Here is a 23,519-nt window from a genome sequence, read left to right on the forward strand (position 1 = left end):
CCCTTGTTACTATACACTATTTCTTTCCAATCCACATTCCTGTAATTAAAATCTCTCATTAGGATCGTCTTTCTTTTACTTGCCCAACTTATTTGTCTAAACATGTCACAATCAATACTCTCTACATTCCCTGGTCTATAACAACATCCTATTAGATATACTATTCTATTGATCTCAACTTCACACCAAACAGCTTAAAAATTTTCACATGTACTACTATTTTTCACTTCAACTCTTGAAGGGCACAATTCCTCTTGGTAGCTGTCTCGATAGCCTATCCTATCTATCTCATCCGTCTAGGATGGGTTGAGTCCCCTCCTGATGAGGGGTTACTGCCGTATTAATGCAGCCGGTTTGCCACTCCTCTGCATCTCCTAAGGGCGATATTCATGACTGTATCCATGTGTGTTCATGGGGCTGATTTGCCTGAAAACCCCAGATAAACTGGGGAAAAAATCCTGCTGTCCATGCCCAAGACTGGCTAACTTGGCTATGGCTGAGGAAGATCCTTAAGCTCCTCCCGTTGTCAACAGGAATCGAACTTAGGACATTCTTCCCCAGGCATATGGTTGCAAAGCGCATAGCCACTCGGCTAACTGTGCAGAGACTGGTAGATGTATTAAGAAAGTTAATTATTTTCTGTGTTATTCTTGAGTTGTGTATATTTATTAATGCTGTTTGATAATTTCCAATTTTTGTTTAAGAGATTCTTCAGAGGAACAAATTTTATGTGGTCTAGACACTAAGGATTTTATAATACTGTATTTTGAGAAACTTGTCAAAGTTGGATTTCAGTAGATAGAAGTGGAAATGGATCAATCATGTTTACATGATATGTACATCTTAAAAGGAAATTGCTTTTGATGATTCTTTTTCTCATGTGTACTAGGATGTTGATTTTATGTAGTAATGAATGGAGTTTTGGTTCTTTGTAACTCCAAACTGCAAAGACATCATCTATAGACTGCAGCTAAATCGATGGTTTTGGGTAGAAAGAGAAGATTCTTTCTTCCAGGGTTCAAGATAAAAATTGGCTAGGTAAGATGAGAGTGTAAGCCCATTGCCATTACTTCCACTTGTTTGTATAGTTTGTCCTTCCATGTGATTGTAAACCTGATGTGATTGTAAATTTGAATTCCTGCGACTGGTGTTTTCAAATTTGAATAATTTGAAAACACCAGTCGCAGGAATCAATAGGAAAGATTATACTATTACACAGATCCATGAATAAACATGAACATTTATACAAAGAAAGTGCTGAAGTCCTACTGCATTGTCCTAACCTCAATTATAACGACTGTCTTACCATTCCTAAAAAGGGGGAAATTGTTATCCTTAATTTTCATTCTTAAGTTTAATTTTTTAAACTCAAATTATATAATTTTGTTTTCATCCCAGTAGTTTTTAACTATACCCTTGGTGTAGAGGGATTCCAATATAATGCATGGGCTGTACTGTTTTTTTCATTCAAATTCATTACTGTTGCTCTCTGCTCACACTGATGATGTCTGATGACTTAAGACAAAATATCTATATTATTATTATTATTAAGAGAGACCTCCAGGGAGTCAGAGACTCATCGAGGGAGACCACATACTACACAAACCAGCATCATACTTATTCTTGAATTCATTCACACTGCTTGCACTCACAACATCCAGTGGCAATTCATTCCAATCACGCACCACCCTCTGAGAGAAAAATCTAGCCCTTACACCCTTCTTGGCGGCCTTCATTCTCAGCTTCCAAGGATGCCCTCTCATCCTTTCCCCACCCTCCCTTAAATTGGAAAATCCCATCAATTGAAATCCTGTATGACCCTTTCAGCAGTTTGTAAGTCTCAATTATATCACCCCCTCTTTCTCCTATTTCCTAGTGTCTGCAGTCCACAAATTCTCAGTCTGTCTTCATAATCAGTATTCCACAATCCTGATATCACTCGCCTTTGTACTCTCTCCAATATATCAAAATTACAATGGAAACCAGGAGACCAGATCTGCACATAGTAGTCCCAGTGAGGTCTTATCAAGGCCTCGTAAAGAGGCAAAATAGCATCCTTAACTTTACATGTGAGCATTCGTTTCAGCATTGCAATTATCTTTTGAGTTGTATTTGCAATCTTTGCCACATGTCCCCTACACTTCAACTTCCTATCTATTAACACTCCGAGATCCCTAGCCTCATCAGTTTCTTCTAGCCTGATCCCACCAATATAATATGTAATCATGCTGAAGTGAATGACTTTACATTTATGGACATTGAACTGACACCCATTTTCCAATGCTCACAATTCCAGCCTATTCAAATCATTCTGCAATATAATATAATAAATATAAATACTTTTTACTATAATACATTTAGGATTCTATAATAATGGATACTCTGTACTCATTATACAAGAAAGTCTGTTTTCTCTTCCTCTTCTAGTTTCATGTATACCTTGTGGTACACATCTTCAGGAGGGGAGAAAAAAAAACCTACAAAATTATACTACAATCATTAAGTCACAAACAAAAAATGTCCTGCTGAATGGGACATGACATTACAAGAACACCCCCTGCTATGTGTTCAGAGAACCAGGACAGACAATGAAGTCAGTTACTGGAACAAACTCAACAAGCAAACAGAACTGAGGACAAGCACCACCATAAACAGTATCAACAGAAAAGAAGTAGAACTAGTTGAAAAATTAGGGAAGTACAGTTGACTTTCACTACAGTCACAGAACCTCAACAGCAATTTGCTGTAGTGTATAGTTTGCTATAGTGATTTTTTTTAGCATAGCATTGTATCTATGGAGCAGTGATCAGGGATTTTTGGTTATAGTGAACTAGTTGATTATAGTGAATGAGTTTCTGTAGAAGTATTTGCTGTAGTGAGCACCAGCTGTATTGATGCAATATAATCAGTGCTACCAACACAACGCAGAAGCAAGCAAAATACTAGTAAGCAATAACTAAAAGATATTATATTCAGATGATAGTGATCAGGAAATAGAAGAGGTATTTACTAAACATGAAGATAAACTTCTTGAATGGCATGCACTTTCAGGTAGAAAGATGTGGATAAATTTCAAAATGGAAAATTATACCGTGAATCTTATTTTTGCCTGCGGTCCCACAAAGGGTTCCACTGGATCATTAGGAGAGTTTGAGTCATTAGAGATGACATTTGACATAAAGAAAAGGTTGCTTTTGTTGGAGATATAACCAATAGAGCAGGAAATGAATACCAGACTTATACAAATGGTTTGGGAAAATTGCATAGTTAATAATCGGCTGTGCTCTTTTCTCCAAGATAGCCTGCTGAATTTCTGTTCAGCATGTAGACTAATCATTAGTAATGTCGTGACGTGTTCTCTTTCTCTTTTGACGTTCGAATCCACCATCTTGCTATAAGTCACTTTTATCAAATAAAGGGAAACTAATTGCAAATTAATCACTGATCTAAGGGTAGAGAAATTTCTATTATACTGCGCCACTCTATCCTTAGATAAGTCTATATGAATTAGTAAGTTTAATTTAAAATTAGTTAGCAGTCTTTTCATTCAATCAGGCCGATGGTATTTATTCTCTTTCTTTCTGGGATTCCCGCTAGATTCGAGTTTTTGTGAACGGTGCAGTAAAAAGAAATTCAGGCAAACACAATATTTAAATTAACAAACAAAATATTTAATATATGGTTATTTGACAAATACATAAATTCCACTTCTAAATATGACAAACCAGTCAAGTTAGCACATCAAGTCAAGTCATTCATATTAATCCAATCTTTCAAACTTTCTCAAACAAATTCACAGTTTCAGAATCACAAAGTTTCTTTATTCAAATTATTACAATAGAATTTCTTATTTATTCAGTTTCCATGTATCTCTCAGCTACACTCTACGATTAACTCATAACAGGCACTAACCACGGTAGATATCACTTCAATGTCTATATTTTCAACTCTCAGCCTCGATGGTAAGCTACAGTTAATGTTAGAAACAGCGCAATGGAACTAATACTTAAATCTGCATACACTGAAATAAACTAATATGACTGTCCTTACCAGAAATAATCTTCAGTACTTCCAATATTTTGTGAGCACACTTTCAAATTATATTTATCACACTTGCGAAACACTAAATAACTAAAACATTACTAATCGCGCTTCAAAAATCCAGATAACAACTATAAGGTACATTAATTATTCTTATTTATCATTCATCAACTAGTTTAACTCCGTACAATTCCCTTTCATGGTAGTACAGAAATAAGTCGTAATTGTAGACTGACTGGATTTATTCAGTATTCTTCTTTGAATGTCCAGTTCTCTAATTATCCGATTACGGCAATAATTTCTTTTTATTACTACGGCTGGTTTTGCTTTCAGCCAACTATAAGATTCACTTATATAAAAAAATATCTACTCAACTCCTATCCTTAGGATTCTTTTAATTACTTCTACTTCTTTAGTTTACTTCCTTGCTACCTTATAGTTCCAAAGTTCCGTTCCGACTCCCTACTTACTACTACGTATCTATTTTCTCTTCTCCTCTACAAACGCTCCCTTCACACGCGCTCGTTTATTTCCACGCGTCTCTATGACAACCGATAGACGTAAACATTCTCGCGAATGTTACATTAGGTTATATAACTACATTCAGTTATTACATAATGTTAACTTTCATGAAAAGAATAAATAGAATATTTGCATTCCAATAAATGCGTAGTTAAATTACAAATATAAGTTCTTACAATATTGACAAAATAATAAATAAAACAGCTTATTAATATTTAATACAGAATCTATTTACCATTAAAACATTTCTTTGATTAAGCAATTAAATATTTGACATAATTAAGGTAGTTATATGATATTAATTTATAATATATGTTATTTACATCAAATAATATTTACAAATATAGTTCTTGTGACGGAAAGTCATGTTGGATTCTGAATCAAACAACATTTATTCTATTTCTACATAATTAGAATCCAACAGTAATACCATATTCCAGCATAAAGACATACAAAATTCACATGGAGAGAACATCACTTGAAATAAAAAGTCCTTACTGATTATTATTGTAATAGTGATCTTCACATTGATTTGTGTTATAAGTGATTTCAAATTGGAACTGATTACTTTAGTTTTGAGCAGGATGAAAATAAAAGCATGTTCAAGAATCAGTGGCAAACAGCTTTCAAAGGCAAACTGTAGGCTTAAATATACAAGTATTAAGAAAAAATGAGAGAGAGGGAGAGAGTTTATAAATAAGAACTAAACCTGTAAACTCTGAAGAAAACATTGATTGATTCAGCCAGCGGGGCACATGTGGTGAAGTCTTCAAGCATATAAAATTCCAAATTTCACAGTAAGAAGTTAGGATCAGTCCTAGAAAAGCAAAAAATCATACTAACAGTTTCTGGTAAGTCTGCCTCATTAAACCAAGAGAATACAAGGGGGGGGGATGTCAAAGTGAAGCAGTGTGTAAAAGTATGTAAACAAAAATTATGGAACACTTTGGTGAGAATATAGAAGATAAATGTCAGTAAGGTGATGGAATGTCCTGAAGGATATTTAAAAAAAGATTACTTGTGTCCATTTTTAATCAGAGATGCAAAAGGTGATTAAAAAAAGCAAAATAGAGATATTCTGAATGTCTGGAGTAAATACTTTGAAAAGATTATTAAATGGGATAAGCAGTGAAAATCACAGATAAAATATATTTAAGAGAAATGCAATTAGAAGTGCATAACAAAACATTAATTGATTCAATGTTTTGATAGAGATATAAAAATTCATAAGACACCTAGAATGTGGAGAATCTGATCTGCTTAGAGTAAGTGATATTCTATTTTATACCTCCACAGAAAGTGTAAGAGACTTACACTGCATAATTCAGAAAAATTGATCAGAATTGAATTTCGGATGACTGAAATAGAATTCTCATAGTTCTCATCTATAAAAAGAGAAACAATGTACAAGAATTGCAGAGGGACTTCTTTATTGAGTTCCAGGTAAGATTCATTTAAACATACTTGAGAAAAGGCAAAGAAAAGTTATGGAAGAAAAACTTTGAGAAGAACAAATTGGGGGTCAGTCAATAGGAGTTGTCTGAATATGAAGATTAATGGGTAGCTAGCTCTACCTGGCCCAAAACTAGCAATGATTTTAACTGGCATTTGGGAAGGAGAGTATGATGAACAACTGTTGCCATCTTAACAGTTGTTTGCTGTATTTGTAGACAATAAGATATAGTGTCTGAAATAGTGTAAGTTCTGCTATGGTCAATTTTCTTGAGTTTACAGGATGAAAAATTCGAGTTTCCTAGAGGAAAATCCTACTTGCCCATGCCAGAGATTGACCAACTTGGGAACCAGCCAAAGAAAAACTTAGAAAAAATTTCCCGAAGTCTGCAACTAGAATTGAACTTGGACAGTCTAGTAGAGATGCAAATGCCATGTCAACATGGCCACTAGAGAAATCTGAAGTAGCAAGTAATTACTATTAATCTTCAGTAGGATAAAATCAATATCACATCGAAAAGAAAAATATACATGAAAGTTTTAGAAATAATTATTATGCAGCTTTATACAAGAAATATTCATGAGAAAAGTAAAAGCATTTAAAAATATGAAGTAAACATCGACTCAGCTGCTGAGGCATGCAGAAACATCTCCAAGCACCAAAAAATCTATGCTTCATGGTAGACTGTACCCTCAAGGGTACAGTCTACATCATTACTAACTTCCTATCTACAATTTTCCTCCAAATCAATCTGTTACCTGTCAAGATTATTACTTTATATTTCTTTCTTCTAAGGCACTTTTCACAGTATCAATCCACCTATATCTTGGTCTTCTTCTGGTCTTTTTCCTGCCAACCTGGCAGAGAACACTTGTTTTGCTAATCTTTCCTCTTCCATTCTGTTTAAGTTACCATACCACCTGAGATTAGCACTGCTAACGTATTCCTGGATGCTAGCAATGTCAAGTTCTTTCCTAATATCCTCGTTTTTAATATGATATTGCCATTGATGCCATCATATCCCTTCACACCCCTAATCTTTCTCAGGTGGTATGGTCACTTAAACAGAATGGAAGAGGAAAGATTAGAAAAACAAGTGTTCTCTGCCAGGTTGGCAGGAAAAAGACCAGAGATTAGCTCTGCTAACTTATTCCTGGATGCTAACAATGTCAAGTTCTTTCCTAATATCTTCGTTTTTAATATGATATTGCTATTGATGCCATCATACCCCTTCACACCTCTAATCTTTCTCAGGATTCTCACATCTGCGGTCTATAGTTTTTGGTCAAATGTTTTACTTCTAACTCAGCTCAGATCCATAAGTTAAAATTGGTTTGAACACTGTCTTGTATGCAGCTAATTTAGTGTTTTGACTAATTTCTCTCTTATTCCATATAAATTTATTTAGTTGACTTCCTACCATACCAGCTTTGGGAGCCTCCGTAGCTCAGTCAGTATTGACGAAGCTCTTTAGGTGGAAAGACCTGAGTTTGATTCTCGTCAGTGAAGTGAGGGATCTTTATCTGGTCTCTTTCGACTGAAGTTGAGTTAGCCAGTCTCATATGGAGATAGGGGGTTTTTCACCCGGAAACCCGGGTTTTTCGTCCCCCAGAACAAACAAACCGGCTCCATTAACACACACGCACATGGATTACAGTCATGAATACGTCCCAGCCATATGCCGGTCCCGAGCCCGGATAAAATTGGGTTTTAGGGAAAGCAATGGTGAACTACCCTGTAAAAATCTCACCAGGAATACTTTGTGGCCAATGCCTACAAAATCACTTATGGTTGGAAATGACTGAAAGGGAATAACCAGACTAAAAGTCATGCCCAAGTAGCTGAAATGTTTTACTTGTTCTATAGGTTTTTCATTCACAATGCAGTTGATATTTTCAATGCTTCTGCCTATTTTCATTGTCTTGTTATTGCTGACCTTCATACAATATCTATTACAACAGTTATTCAATTTAGTCAGGGTATTTTGCAGACTTGTAGCAGATTTATTTAGAAATATAACATCATCTGCGTAAAGCAAAGAGCTGACATTAACATCCCCAATTTTGATATCAGGTTTAATACCACTTTCCTTCATAATGTGATCCATATAGATAATGAATAACAGAGGAGATAATGCACATCCTTGTCTGACACCAGAATTAACATTACACCATTTTTCTGTACTTCATTTCTAACTGCTGACTTACAACTCAATACTTAGTCTTTATTTGAGTTGTAAGTCAGCAGTTAGAATTCATATCATAATGCCCCATTGACTTCATACAACTGTAGCATTTTGAATAGCTTCTCTCTTGTCACCTTGTCATATGCCTTTTCCAGATCTACAAAACTTTTCCAGATCTACAGATCTTTGTTATATTCCCATGATTTCTCAACTATTTGTTGTAAAATGAAAATATGATCCTGACAGCCTGTATTTGGCCTGAATCAGCTTGTTCTTCACCAAGCTTCTCTTCCACAATCATTCTCAACCATTTCTCAAGTATACTTGCACATATCTTACCATGAACACTCAGTAGAGAAATACCACTGTAATTCTCACTTGGTATCATGTCTGCTCTCTAAATTGCAGGCTCTTGGTTTTAATCTTAATATGGCGGATATTTGTCAGAATATTAGGTTGGAGTAGAATTTCATTGCCTGGTATTTAACTGCTGTCTACTAATTGGTGGCATGGCTTGAAAAAATGCCATGTTTGTTCTCTACAGCATGGATTCAATTTTAACACTTAGTTCACTCACTTATGTATTGTGGGTTTACATCCTTTCAGAGCTAATAATATCATAACATTTCTGTGATCTGTTGCCTTCATGATCACCTCATAAAAAATTAAGTAGGTTTGTCATAATCTACAATACCTTAAAACATAATCTACATTATCTTCCATTAATAAAACCAAACAGTGTCTTGTTCAACAAATAATCCAACATACAATTCTTAATAAGTTTTAATTAATGGGTTTTCTTATATCCTCAAATCATAATAATCCAACATACAATTCTTAATTAAGTTTTAATTAATGGGCTTTTCTTATATCCTCAAATCATATTCACAGGTTTGTCGATGACAGTATATTCCTTTTCTCATTCATTTGACAAACTTTGTAATGCTCAAGGATGTTGAAGCTTCACAATCTTCCATAACCAATGCATTAAATACTTAGCTCCATGTCATTTTACTCAAATGCACTTGTCTTGCTTCTCATAAGAAGGATATCATTTCTTTGCTTCATCTTACCTTTTGATATTACTGACATTTTCAGACTCGATCATATTTTATTTCTTGGGCTGGCTTACACTTGTAGTCTTTCCTAGCACAAACACGTCACATCCAATGCACATCTTCCAAAAAAAAAAAAAAATTATATTCAAGGCACCTGTATATCATCGAACAGGATATATACCATATTTTTCCATGTATAAGAAGCCCCACGTATAAGATGAACCCTACTTTTTCAAACCCAAAATTAAGAAATCGATATTTTAAAACATAAAACAGAACACATTTGATATATTTTTAAAATATTCAAAGTATATTTAGTAATTAGGTAATATTTTTAAGATACATACGAAGATGCATTTTTAGGGATGCATTTTCTGGGCTAACTTGGTTCGTATTCTCATGGCCAACCTTTCTCTCCTCATGAAGATGAAGCACCATTTTGCCTTTCCTGCGAAGTCAACACAATGTTCTCTTGCAAACCTTTTTGCCTCATATTGAATAGGCTTGGTCCCACTGGCCCTACTCCATAATCCTAGTCTTAAACCAGTGCTCCAAGTTTGGCCATTTTAAGTTCCTCTTAAGGTTCTCTTCTTTTTTTGGCATCTTGCGTAGTTGTTCTATTTTTCTCCACTGTCTAGTCATACACTCAGTGGGAGGGGGTCCAAACTGTATCTCTGAAGCTTTATTTCCATGTTCTTTTGCATAATTGATGACTTTTAACTTGAATTTTGAAGAATATGACAATCGTTTTTTTATTTTCGGACATTTTTATGGGCTAGTGCTCAAAATATTGTTTATGCATTAACTTATCCTGCCAACGAGTTGCAGACGTATGAATGCTTTCATTGTTCTGATTGGTTTATTGAGAATCAGCCATTAATGACGTCAATTGACAGAGTTAAAGGCTAGTGATTGATGGAAGCCTGTTCACGAAGACAAGGTAACAGCAGTTTCGGCACAGCAACCACGGGCCTCTCAACCGGTTATTCCCCCCCCTCCGTGTATGAGACGATGCCCAATTTTTGGTCTAGAAATTTTAGAAAATAGTATTGTCTTATACACGGGAAAAATATGGTATATATATATTTTTTATTAATTACTGCCGAAAACCACATAAAAAAGTAAAACACTTTAATAAAATGACTAGCTTTGTATAATACTTTTGTGTACTTCTTCAGATTGATTGAGAGAAAAACTCAAATATAAAGAGGTATTTTTACAAAGAGATTTCTGAATTATAAACTGTTTTTTTAAATTCATTCAACACATGCCAGATGTTGAAAACTGAAATGAGATATTGTAAGCTTGGTTTATCATTGCAAGATATAGCATACTTTGTCTCATAGTCTAATTCATTAATGTGTAGATCATTCATATATGCTGCTCAGAGTTAATTTAAGATTAGGCCTTGGTTTTTATTACACTGATTTGGACATCATATCTTGTTTGCTTCCTTAAATTTATGTGCATAATTATTGAATTCTGCATACAACATTTTAGCATGTTGCCATTTGGCTTGATGGTTTTCGTTGGTAGTGTGAAAAAATAGGCTAGATTTATATGGTTGTTTTTTTTCCATATCTCTGGTGTTCTTTTTGATGGGTTACTCCATATCACCCCATCTGTCCAGCATAACAAATGCCACAATTATAAAAGATTTTTGCATACTTCTTGTTTCTTTTTAGGCTAGTGAGGTGTTTTTGGCAATCTTAGCATTGTGGAGACTTTTTTGTAGCAGTCAAGAGGCAACTTTAAAGTTGTGTTGTAGGATTTTTGTTTTATCTATGGCATTTCTGATGTAAGGAAACTGAACATTTGTAGTTCTCAGGTTGTTGTCTTGGAGCATGCAATAGTTTATTCAGAATGTTGGTGATAGTTTTCTGATATTGTAATCAAATTTTTGAAGAATGTCTTTAATATAAGATATTTCTTTGTTTCTTTTATTATCATTATTTGATATTGTAATAGTTCTCCCTTTAAGAGTTTTGATTATGCCTCGTTTTTGTGTCCAATGGTGGTGAGAAATGGCACGTAGATATTGACCAGTATTGTATTTTCTTCTGTATACTTCAAAAGTAAGATTATTATGATCTTCAACTGAGTTAAGAACATCTATGAAAGAATCTCTCTTTATATATTTGCATTTAGTTTCAGTCTGAAGAAGTACACAATAGAGCTGTATGAAACTAGTCATTTTTTTTATTATTATTTGACACCTCCAGGGAGTCCAAAGACTCATCGAGGGAGGGCACCTGCTCTACAGCTCTGTCTCCACCGCCGACCACCACCATTAGTTTTTCCACAGACAATCACAAACATCCATGCCCACGGCGGGAATCGAACCTGCAGCCTTTGGCTGGAGAGCGGATACGCTAACCACTCGGCCAACCAGGCCGGCTAAATTTTATTTAGGTGTTTTACTTTTTTACATGATTTTTGCCAGTAATTAATTAAAAAATATGGATACAAAAAGCTGCAGGAATTTCAACTCGGCATATAAATTTATCTCAAATTTCTCAAATTCAAGTCTCAATTAAAAAAAAAAATAATAATAATAATGTGTTATCCTGATTAAACTTTCCCATATTTTTGATAAGGATATACAGTTGTTTCAATTCAAAATCGAATTGACTGTATATCCTTATCAAAAACATGGGAAAGTTTAATCAGGATAACACTAATTTTTTTTTTTTATTATTATTTTATTTATTTATTTTTATTTTTTTTTAAATTGAGACTTTTAATTTTTACATTAGTCTAATGTTATTTATAAATTAAGATTATTATATGAAATTGTGAATTAATACATGTAATTTAATCATCACTCTGAAATTTTTCCTCTCTTTGCTAAGCATTAATGCTTAACAATGTAACATCACACAGCTTGTTCTACTTTTGAATGAACAATTGTTGGTATTCCACCTTGTTAAAAAAACTTTTCCTATGTAGCTACTGAAGATAGTCTGTTATTTTCAGACTGAAATATTTGGCAAATATTAAAATAATCTTGTGTTTACGTGTCTATAATTCTTAATCATAATGTCGCAAGTGTCTCTAAAGAGTAAAACTCATTTAATAATTGCTCCAGAGGTCTATAAGAGGGCAGAGGAAATGGAGATTGCACTCAACAGATACAGACAAATCTGGAGTATAGTTGTTTATTACATTTCTGAAGATCTCTGAGAAGTTAGAAGAAATTTGACTCATTTACATATTTAGTTGGTGGGAGAAGTAAAAAATAGAAAAAGAAAATGTGTACCTGCGGATTCACTTTAAATACTTTTTCAAACTCACTTTATCATTTTGTTTATTAAAAAATATAAAACAAAGACTTGTCACATAAAACTAGAGGGCCATCACACTAGCCATTTTTATAATTATTAATGTCAGTGCTATATATATATTTTAAGGAAAATAACTCATATGACTGTATAGCCGAATGTTAAAATAGCAAGTAACTAATTTAATTTCAACGGCACTGCTAGTTTTGTCTTTCTAGAGGATTTCATCTAGTGCATCATACATAGAAGAAAAAAAAGCGATACATAAAAAAAACATCACTTGGGTACATACCAAAGTTCTAAATTATTAATGGATTGCTCACATTAGAATTAATTTGTGGACCAGCTGCGTTGTTGTTCTTGTGCACAAGGACGTGTGGTCTCGCAATGGCCATAGTTGAATAGTAGAAGAGTAACAATCAGAAAGATTGTGGCTGAGCTTGACATTAAGGTGAACAGGATTTAGTGCAAATTCTGTTACTTCTTAGAAGTAACAGAATTTGCACTAAATTCTGTTACTAATTTCAAGTTCATCATAGCATTTGTAAAGTATTTTAGATCTATTCTAGTTTACTGAGTGTATAGTGGATTGATGGTCATTGGGATTAGAAGAATTAAGCAGATGACTGGTTAATTCCTTATCCATCAAGACCTTATCCAGTCAATAAGGTGTTGGTTTTGCCATAGGTGATATCTCTGAAATATCCTTTGATACAAAGCTCAATTAATTTTTCTGTGTGTCCATAATATGGGGAATTACGGTCAAACCATAGACTGTACACATCTGGATACTTCACATTTCTATGTTTAGGTTTTACTGATCGAAGCTTTCTTAAGGGGTTGAATAAGGTACAAATCTTATATTTCTTGAGGATTTTTGCCAATTTGTTAGAAATAGAGCTGATATACAGAATGGTGATATAACCTTTCACATCGTTACTTTCTTCAGCACTGTGTGAAATAGAGTTAAACAAGAATTTAGAAATTGACTGTTTACGATACCCATTCTTAATGAAAATTGATAAAAGCGGCTTTAATTCTTTGGCAGTCTCTTCTTCATCACTGATGAGAGAGTATGCACACAGGTTTCTAAAGTAGAAATAATACCAAACTTTTGAGTTGGATAATAATAGTACTGAGCATGAAGATATCTGTTGCTATGTGTAAGCTTTCTGTAGATGGAGATTTTAGTTTTACATCAAAAAAGGAAGCAAACTTCTAGTTCTGCAGTAAATTTTATCTTAGGATGTTGCTGTTAAGATGATTCCAGTACTCTTGGAGTGAATCTGAACCATGAATCTGAATCAAGAAAAATTGTCTGTATATCTTTTCCACAATTTTGGTTTCAATGGAAAAGAGTTTATTGATTAAAAAAAAAAAAAAAAAAACTTTTAAGTATATATTTGCTAATACAGTTGATCCATTAGTTGCTTTTTTTTTTTTTTTTAACAGGCACTTAAGTGCCCATGGCCTTCCCAACCGTAATATGAGGATAAGGTGGTTTTCCCTATGCCTCTAAGTATTCTTATCTGTAAATTGCATGTGTTCATGGTGCCGGTTTGTCTGTTCTGAGGGACGAAAAAACCCGCAACCTCCATATGAGACCGGCTAACTTACCTTTCATTGAAAGAGACCAGATAAAGGTTCCTCTAGTCACTGACAGGAATCAAACCCAGGTCTTTCCAACCAAAGGGGCTTCATCTATACTGACTGAGCTATGGAGACTCCAAGTACAGTTGATAGATACACGTATTCTAGCCATTTGCTAATATACATTTGTAATTTTGCCTGTAGATAGTGTTTCCAAAAACAAAACAGCCTGAATTTATACAGTGACTGAAGAGTGTCAAGATTTCTTTCAGATAATTTATCTTCTAAAAGAACCAGTACTTCTTCTTTGGATACATTAGTAAATAGAAAAGTAACATCAAAGCTGGCTAAGATTTCATATTTTTATAGATGTACATCTTTAATCATGGAAACAAATTGTTCGGCATTCTTAACGTAAGAATTAGAAGAACCTGTAAAAGATTTTAATAATTTTGCCAGATGTTTGGATAACTTATAAGTAGGGGAGTCAATTCCATCTACAATTGGTCTTAGTAGTGTGTTTTCTTTGAACCCCCATACATGCAAGGAATGAGGGGATGCAGGGACCTGAAAAAGAATCTTAATTCTCTCTTTTGTTCTCTTGTTTTGTAGTGCAGTTCTGAGATCTTAGCAATGCTTACATGATATATAAAAATACAAATAATAAACAGCAATAGTAATTTCACATCTAAGTTGCAGGTCTCATGTTCTATTTGAAGTTTAAACAAAAATATGTTCATTATTTTCCCCTTCCTTTGCTCATTGAAGAAAATTAATTTAACTGACTTTGTACTCATGAAATTTTAAACGTAAAGAAAGATGTATTAACTTAGTTTGCATTTTCCATCATAATCAAAAATACATTTTTATAAAGTGCTGAGTGGTAATTAGTAATTTAAGATTTGTGTGTGTGGGAAAATATCATGTTATATTTAAAACTTAAGATGAAATATATTGAAGAAAATAGAAATTTATATATGCAATTTTTTTAAAGCTTGGACTGAAACAGTACCATCACTCCCATTACATTTTGGCTGTGGTTTAATTGCTGGACTTCTTGCATCAGCTGTAACACAACCAGCTGATGTTATCAAAACAAAAATGCAATTATATCCCTTGAAATATGGCAGAGTTATAACTGCTGCTCTTTGCATTTATCAGGTATAGTATATTGTTACTATATACATACAGATTATTATTTTTAATATGTTATGTTTTAACTTTGAGGTTTTTGAAGAGAAATTGAAGTGCATACTAAGAAATTAATAACTTTTAAATGACTCATTATTTTGTCTCTTAGGCTAGTGATGTCCTTAGGAGTTAAATTATTTTACAGTTCTTAATGAGCCCTTAAGCACTCACAACTGTCCAAGATATCCTTGGATTTCATAACCATAATTCCAGGATAAGGTAGTTTAGCCCTATGCCTATAAGTGTACTTTGTGTCAGTTGCACATGTTCTCTTGGCTAGTTTGCAGGATGAAAAACCCAAGTTTCTGGGAGAAAAAAGCCCTGATAAAGGTTCTTTATGTCATATTCTTTCAAACTGAAGGGCATCATCAAAACTGATTTAGCTAAAATGGACATGACCAGTTGAAACATCTGGTCATGTAGAGTTAGAAGTTTTGCTAAATATTTGGATGGATGGATAGATAGTGTGTAGGAGAATGCTTAGTCTTAATGGGATATCTTATGAATTTAAGTAAACTGTAGATATGTGGAGATGAAAGTCTGTTTAGATATGATTTGATGTTTAATTTCTTTAGGTGAGATACAAAGTTTTTTCATTAAATCATTTTTGTTATGAGTGCTTTTGGGTTGATCTTTTTAGTGCTTGTAGGTGTTACTATCAGTGAAGTTAGTAACACCTACTTCATCTTGAAGGATTTTAGAATTAATCCAAATGTGACTGCCATTCTTATACATATTAGAGGAAGTTTTAGTAAAAGACGTGACTGTTCTGCTTCTGGTTGATGACAGTGATCATGCTGGATGGAAATAGGAAGTAGCTAATTGTATGGATATTCAATTTAGAAAAACTCGCATGATGAACTTCAAAGCAAGAAATTATGATCAACTGAGAGATTACTAGATTCAATCCCATGATATTGGTTGCTAGATGGGAAGGATTTTGGAAGTGCATGGAAAGTATTTAAGGAATACATCAGTGATACAGTATCAGATGTGTTCCCAGGAGTCGAGGGGCAGGAATGAAATGGATGTGCAATCTTATTAAGCAAAATATTCTTAAGACAAATGTGATGTGGAAGGAGTACAGTGTGTACAAGAGTTACAATGGTTATATAGAAAACTAAGTATGAGTATGAAAACAAACTGATATGCAAGCTAAAAGGCAACCCAAAATAATTCTATGTTGCAAGTAAAAGAAAGAAGAAATGTGAAAGGATAACTCTCGTCAATGCAGATAGTATGCAGGTGGCAGATACAGAAGAGATCGTTCACCTAATGAGTGCCCATTTTGCTAATAGCTATCAACCTAGTGTATGCAACATTGAGCTCATTGCTATCTTTAGACTGGAGGAAGAAACTCAGGTGTATAAGGAGTACTAGACCTGTTGCATAAACTGAATATTAATTTGGCAGCAGGGACTGATGGGATATCAGCATGGATGTTAAAAGAGTGTTCTGCTGAATTTGGTGTTCCTTGGCTTGGATGTATAATTTGAGTTTCAGCACAGGGAAGATTCCACAGGAGTGGAAAGAATGTATGATAATCTCATTGCACAAGGGTGGTGCAAAGACTGATGTATTTAGCTATTGACCTATCATCAATTCATCATTAAAAATAGGAGAAAAAATTCTTAACTCACACATGGTACTTATGAACTATAAGTTTACAATCTTCCCTGTGGGTGGAGTCACATAAAAAAAGTTATTTTAGTAAAACTATAGAAGATATTATCAAGAGGGTGGTGAAACATTCAGGAAGGTATGAATAAATAAACAAAAAGACTTAGAAGTGGAGGAAAGAGATGATAAATGGCAATAAAAACTGAAGAAGAAACATGAAGTCTGGTTAGTAATGTCAGAGAGGTGAAAGGAGAGAGAGAGAGAGAGAGAGAGAGGCGATGGAAGAGAAAGCAAAGTATGAAGGAGCAAAAGAGGAAGAATTAGAATAGGTTGGTATGGTGACTATAATAAGAATGCTTAAGGATAGTGTGATGAAATTGTTTCTCTGAGCAAAGGCTAAAAATACAGAGAGGAAAAGTGAAAGAGATGATTATTTTGGTGGTTGCAAATGATCTGGAAGTGACAAGAAATGCTTTTACAAGTGAATAAGAAAAGTGAAATTAAAGAATGTGAGTTTGCTGCTATCGTATATGGATGACATGTATTGGCAAATTAGCATGATGAATACAGAATGAATCATTATTATGGAGGAATTCAATTATAGCGACAGACTGGAAGAAGGAACATTGCAGAGAGGTAAGGAAATGGAATTTATACATCCTTCAATCAATAATTATCCAAGACAATATGTAATTAGAGGGGACTTGAGGTTTGAGTGTCTTGAATCTGGTGATGCATCAAAGAATTTAGTAGTAACACTGCTTGGAGAAATCCATCACAACATCAGCACCTGGAGATTTGTTAGTATCCAAGTATTGAGCAATTTTCTCCTGTCCTTTTTATGACTGATCAGACAGGGTACATTGTGGATAGTTCATGAAAGAGTGGGAGGAAAAAGGAGAAACATGGAAGGACAGAAGTTGCGTTCCACACAGCCATGGTGAGGGACCAGAAAGCTTGAATTGTCATTTGAGCAGAAGATGCACTTAGTGCATTTAGCTATAACAAAGTCTGGTTGGATTTTTTTTTTTTCAGCTGTTACGGGCTGTAGTGTAAGGTTGAGGAAGAGGCTGGAATGTTTGACTTGAGCCATTGGATTTATGTGTTGAAGTGTTTGGCTTTGACCAGGGGTCAGCAACCATTTCAGACTATCGGGCCACATTTAACTTTTATTTTTAAGAATTGGGCCGCAAGCATTTATAAGAGAAAATAGTGAGTTAAAAATTACTCAAGTTATCAATTTTCATAATATAATTTTCATTCTTAAAATACACAGAAATATTTAAAGTATGAGATATGAAACAAGCATGAAAATAAAAACTCAATGAAAAATTAATATCACTTAAAAACAAAGTAATATAGTTCATCATCATCATCATCAAATTCCTGCCATGTACCCTCAAAAGGGTGTACAGGATATGATAGTACTACATGAAAAAATTTACATCATCACTAACTGCCTATCTACAATTTTCCTCCAAATTACTGTTACTTGTCAAGACTCCAACATTATCAGACCTTATATTTCTATCGTCTAAGGCACTTTGTACCGTATCAATCCACCTATATCTTGGTCTTCCTCTGGGTCGTTTTGCTGCCAACCTGGCAGAGAACACTTGATTTGCTAATCTTTCCTCTCCCATTCTATTTAAGTGACCATACCACCTGAGATTAGCTCTGCTAACGCATTCCTGGATGCTGACAATGTCAAATTCTTTCCTAATATCCTCGTTTTTAATATAATATTGCCATTGATGTCATCTGTTCACGCTACTAATCTTTCTCAGGACTCTCATATCTGCGGTCTAGTCTTTGGTCAAGTGTTTTACTTCTGACCCAGCTCTCGGATCCATAAGTTAAAACTTAAAACTGGTTTGAACACAGTCTTGTATACAGCTAATTTAGTTTAATTTCTCTCTTATTTTCACTAATTTCTCTCTTATTCCATATGAATTTATTCAATTGACTTCCCACCATACCAACTTTGCTGATTCTGTTGTCTATTTCTATATTTAATTTACCATCTTCACTAAAAATTGTGCCTAAGTAGCTGAAATGTTTTACTTGTTCCACAGGTTCTCCATTCACATCACAGTTGACATTTTCAATGATTCTGCCTATTTTCTTTGTCTTTTTATTGCTGATCTTCATACCATATCTATTACAACAGCTATTCAATTTAGTCAAAGAATCTTGCAGATTTGTAGCAGATTTATTTAGAAGTATAACATCATCCGCATAAAGCAAAGAGCTGACATTAACATCTCCAATTTTGATATCATGTTTAATACCACTTTCCTTCATAATGTGATCCATATAGATAATGAATAACAGAGGGGATAATGTACATCCTTGTCTCACGCAACATTTAACATTAAACCATCTTTCTGTACTTACTTCAATTCTAACTGCTGAATTGTAACTCAAATAAAGACTAAGTATTGCTTGATATAATGCCCCATTGACACCATATAACTTCAGCATATTGAATAGCTTCTCTCTTGGCACCTTGTCATATGCCTGTTCCAAATCGACAAAACTTAAATACAGATCTCTGTTATATTCCCATACTTTCTCGACTATTTGTCGTAAAGTGAAGATCTGATCCTGACAGCCTCTAATTGGCCTGAATCCAGCTTGTTCTTCACCAAGCTTTTCTTCCACAATTCTTCTCAAACGTTTCTTAAGTATACTTGCATAAATCTTACCAGGAACACTCAGTAGGGAAATACCTCTGTAATTCTCACATTCAGTTTTATTTCCCTTTTTATATATGGGTACTATGAGAGCTCTACTCCGATCATCGGGAATTCGTCCCTCTGTCCAGGCCTTCTGAACTATGTAGTGCAGCCACTATAAGACTTTTATACCACCATACTTCAGCGTTTCTGGTGGAATATCATCTACTCCACCTGCCTTTCCACATTTCAAGCCTTTGATGGCTTTTTCTACTTCAAGTATGGATATGTATTTCTGCCTGCATTGCCTGGTCAGTGTTTTTTACCACTGTGCTGTCATCACTGCTTGTTTCATTTAGCAGTTTTTCAAAGTAATTACTCTAAACTTCAAGGATATCTTTTTCTCCTGTTTTCATGTCACCTTTATCATCTCTAACTCCTTTTACAGCACTCTTTCCTCCATTCCTAAGCTTCTTCAACAACCTCCAGAATATTTTGCTACCTTCTTGATATTTATTTTCTATATTCTTGCCAAAGTCCACCCATGACTTTTGTTTAGCTAGTTTTACACAGTGTTTAGCATTCTTGCATTTGTCTCTGTATTCTCTAAGAGCACAAGCTGATTTATTTGACAGGAACTTTTGATATGCTTTCTTCTTTTCCTTCACTGCCTCTTTAACTTCCTGTGTCCACCAGGGAGTTCTGATTTTTTTATCCTTGCAGACACCCTCACCACATGCTGCCTCTCTGGCAGAATCAATCAATGTTTTCTTCAGAGTTTGCCACTGAATCTCCAAGGTTTGATTCCTGTCCTCAAACTCTTTCATTTTTTCTTCAATAATCCTTGTGTATTTTAGTCTACAGTTCACATCTGAGAGCTGCTCAACTTTTATTCGCTTTAAAACTTTCTTACATGTTATTCTTTTCAATATGAAATTCAATTTTATCCTGCTCAAGACTAAATAGTGATCACTTCCAATTTCAAATCCTCTGTACACTCTGGTGTCCTGCACCAGGGAGAAAACATCACTGTCAATGAGACTTTTCTTATTCCTTGCCTCTTCTCTCCATGTGAATTTGTGCACATTTTTATGTTGGAACATGGTGTTAGTAATAACCAGTCCATGTCCTGAGCAGAAATCCAACAGATATTTGCCATTATTATTAGCTTTACTCTTTTCTCCAAATTTTCCCAAAATATTTTTGTATGTCTCACAATTATTTCCTACTCTGCTATTTAGATCCCCAACAAGGACCAACTTTTCCTTTTTTATTGTGTCAGTTGCTTTTTCTAAAGCCTCAAAAAATTCCTCCACTTCTACCTTAGTAGAACCTTCTGTGGGACCATAGGCACAAATAAGTCTCATTGTCCAGTTCCCCCATTCTCATATTTGCCCACATTACTCTACTTCAGACTGACTGCCATTTAAGAAGATTAGCCTCGTATTTTGTGTTGAATACTATGGCTACTCCTTCTATGCATCAAATGTGTGTCTCCCTGCTTAATGTGACTTTTGTGATTGGTTTCCCTTAGCCAAATTATCTATAACCATTTTATAATCTGAGGTGCAAATTCAAATCAAAGCATGCAAATATTCATCAGTCAGTCGAGAAATGCTTGTTCGCAAATGTATGTGCTTCCAAATGCGACTATCATCTTCTTTGTGAAACTGAATAATTCAACATACGGGCCACATACCATCTAAGTATGGTCAGCTTTTATGGGCCTCCAAAAATGCACATTTGGGCTGCATGCGGGCCCCCGGTTGTCGACCCCTGGCTTAGACTACTTTAGCACATTTGTTGGAGAACCAGTGTAGACAATAATCAAGGTTTTGAGTCCTATCCACACCATGGTTGGAGTTAGGAATAAAAGAACTCGTTCCATTGGGAATAATTTCCATTATTAGATCAGAGCAAGTGCTAGGATCAGAAGCAATAAAAAGACATAGAAAGACGAGGCTGGGATTCATTGGGAGAAAGGTGATCTGTAAAAAAAGGAAACTTGGACAGTCTTATGGTCAGACTTGCCAAAAGTAGAACCAACATCAGTGGTATATCTCGAGGGTTTCCCTCCAATGGTTAAGACAGCGTCCAGGATGTTGAGTTGATGATTACAGGCAGTCCCCGACTTAGGCAAATTATTCTAAAATGGCTATAAAAAATATTCACATTATAAAAAATTTTAGTTACCATATGTTACTTGAATGCTACCTCACATTAATTGTTCACAAGGTCGGCAGCCTATGTGGTGCTTATGTGTGCCTTAGTATTAAATTTTGATGTACTGTGTATTTATGTATTCGTACACTTATTAATGACTGGAAAATGTTTGAACTGTAAGTTCAAACATTTTCAGTCAGAACGTTCAGTCAAAAGTCTTTCACTACAGTCTTATGGCATTTATTTCATCTCAGATCTTAAACTTCCTCAGGAATGTCTGGCTTCAGTAATATCTCATCGGGAAAATAGTGGGCTGTGAACTATGACCAGCAAAAGGTTGTTCTCCCACAGTGAAAAAGAAAATATTCCGAGCGAAGTTGCTTTGGGTAATTTACATCGCCTTATTTCCTCTGCTTGGGTTCGCTGAATATGCCTGGATGACTAGCTTTTATCTGCCATTTCCAATAGCTCTAACTGCCACCTCCAGTGACTGTAATTGCTGCCAACTGACTCTTATGGACTCCCGAATCTGTTCCCTCTCTCTGGCGATGACTGGAAGCCTTTCCTTCTTCGGCAACCTCTGGAAACCCTCTTTCTGGCCCAGAAGTCGTCTCTCTCTAGCGACATCTCGAACCGGGAAGCTCCCTATGATTGGCTCTGTCCCTTTTTATTATGCCTTCTCTGAGACCTCACACGAAGTTTGTAACCCCCAAAGAACCCAGCATGACTTTTTCATCTTCTATCAAGTTCGGTCTGCTTTTTGTTCTCTTTCGTGCCTTCTTTTGATTTTAAGTTGCCGGCCATCGGAAAGTTGTTTGAACCTTTCTGACTGACTTCGGAGGTGTTTACTTGCAGAGCTTGTAAGCCCTTCACATACACACAAAATTTCATAAACAACCTATCTTATCTTATGCCACCATGTAGATGTTACATACAGCTCTGGAGGCAAAACATTACCTTTTGTTTTTAACACTCTAAAATATTCTTATTAAAAGAGTATATATACAGTTAATTTCTAAAGAGTTATTTACAATAATATCTAATACAAAATATACAGAGACAAACAAGGTTATTTTTACAATGTTCTTATGGGACTTGACCTATGTAAAAATTGATGCGATGCGCTTTAGAATATTTAAGCTACAATCGAGTTTTTACAATGAGTATATCCTGCTTCGGCACCTCATCAATTTCTAGTTGTAGATCCCTGTAAAATCTCTGAATGTTTTCATCTGCACTCTCTGCAGTGGGCACATATATCTGAATGGTCATGATATTAAATGATTGGGCATTGAATCTTGCATCCATTATTCTTTCACTAACTGGTTTGTATCCTATCCTAATAAAATCATGCTTGATATTAATTTTACATATATTGCTTCTTGAATGGGTACTACACTTCTCTAAAAGCAAATTGTAGCATCTGTGGGACTCAGCAGAACTTTTTGAAAGCAGTGAAACAAGTTGCCAGGTATTGTACTACCCCTCTTGCTTTTTGGGGTATTTGTGGATTGTGATCAGAAAAGTTGGAAAAAAATCACTGATTTAAAGGACATGAACTCTGTGCTGGAGCATCTAGGCTGGAAGAGCAGATACGAATCCCACCATAGATGTTTGTGATTGTCTGTGAAAATACTAGTGCTCGCTGTATCCTGTGGAACCAGGAGGATGAAGTGATTGCCTGTCTTAAGAAATTGTCACTATGGCATGACATAGAGAAGTTTTCTCTCAAAACCA

The 23,519-nt window shown here is 34.8% G+C and overlaps 1 protein-coding gene across 2 annotated transcripts in view; it reads left to right on the forward strand.

Annotated features, from left to right (window-relative positions):
- LOC150102860 (mitochondrial glycine transporter-like) overlaps positions 1–23,519 on the forward strand; it is a 203,470-nt gene that overhangs the window by 149,520 nt on the left and 30,431 nt on the right. For both annotated transcript variants that reach the window (XM_090398598.1, XM_090398597.1), the window contains exon 9: positions 15,125–15,291. In XM_090398598.1, coding sequence (XP_090254724.1) covers positions 15,125–15,291 — 167 coding nt within the window. The remainder of the gene's footprint in view (positions 1–15,124; positions 15,292–23,519) is intronic.

Source organism: Typopeltis vanoorti, chromosome 9 (genome assembly GCF_054136105.1).
Source record: "Typopeltis vanoorti isolate ZY-2024b chromosome 9, IOZ_Tvanoo_1.0, whole genome shotgun sequence".
Classification (NCBI taxonomy): Eukaryota; Metazoa; Arthropoda; class Arachnida; order Uropygi; family Thelyphonidae; genus Typopeltis; species Typopeltis vanoorti.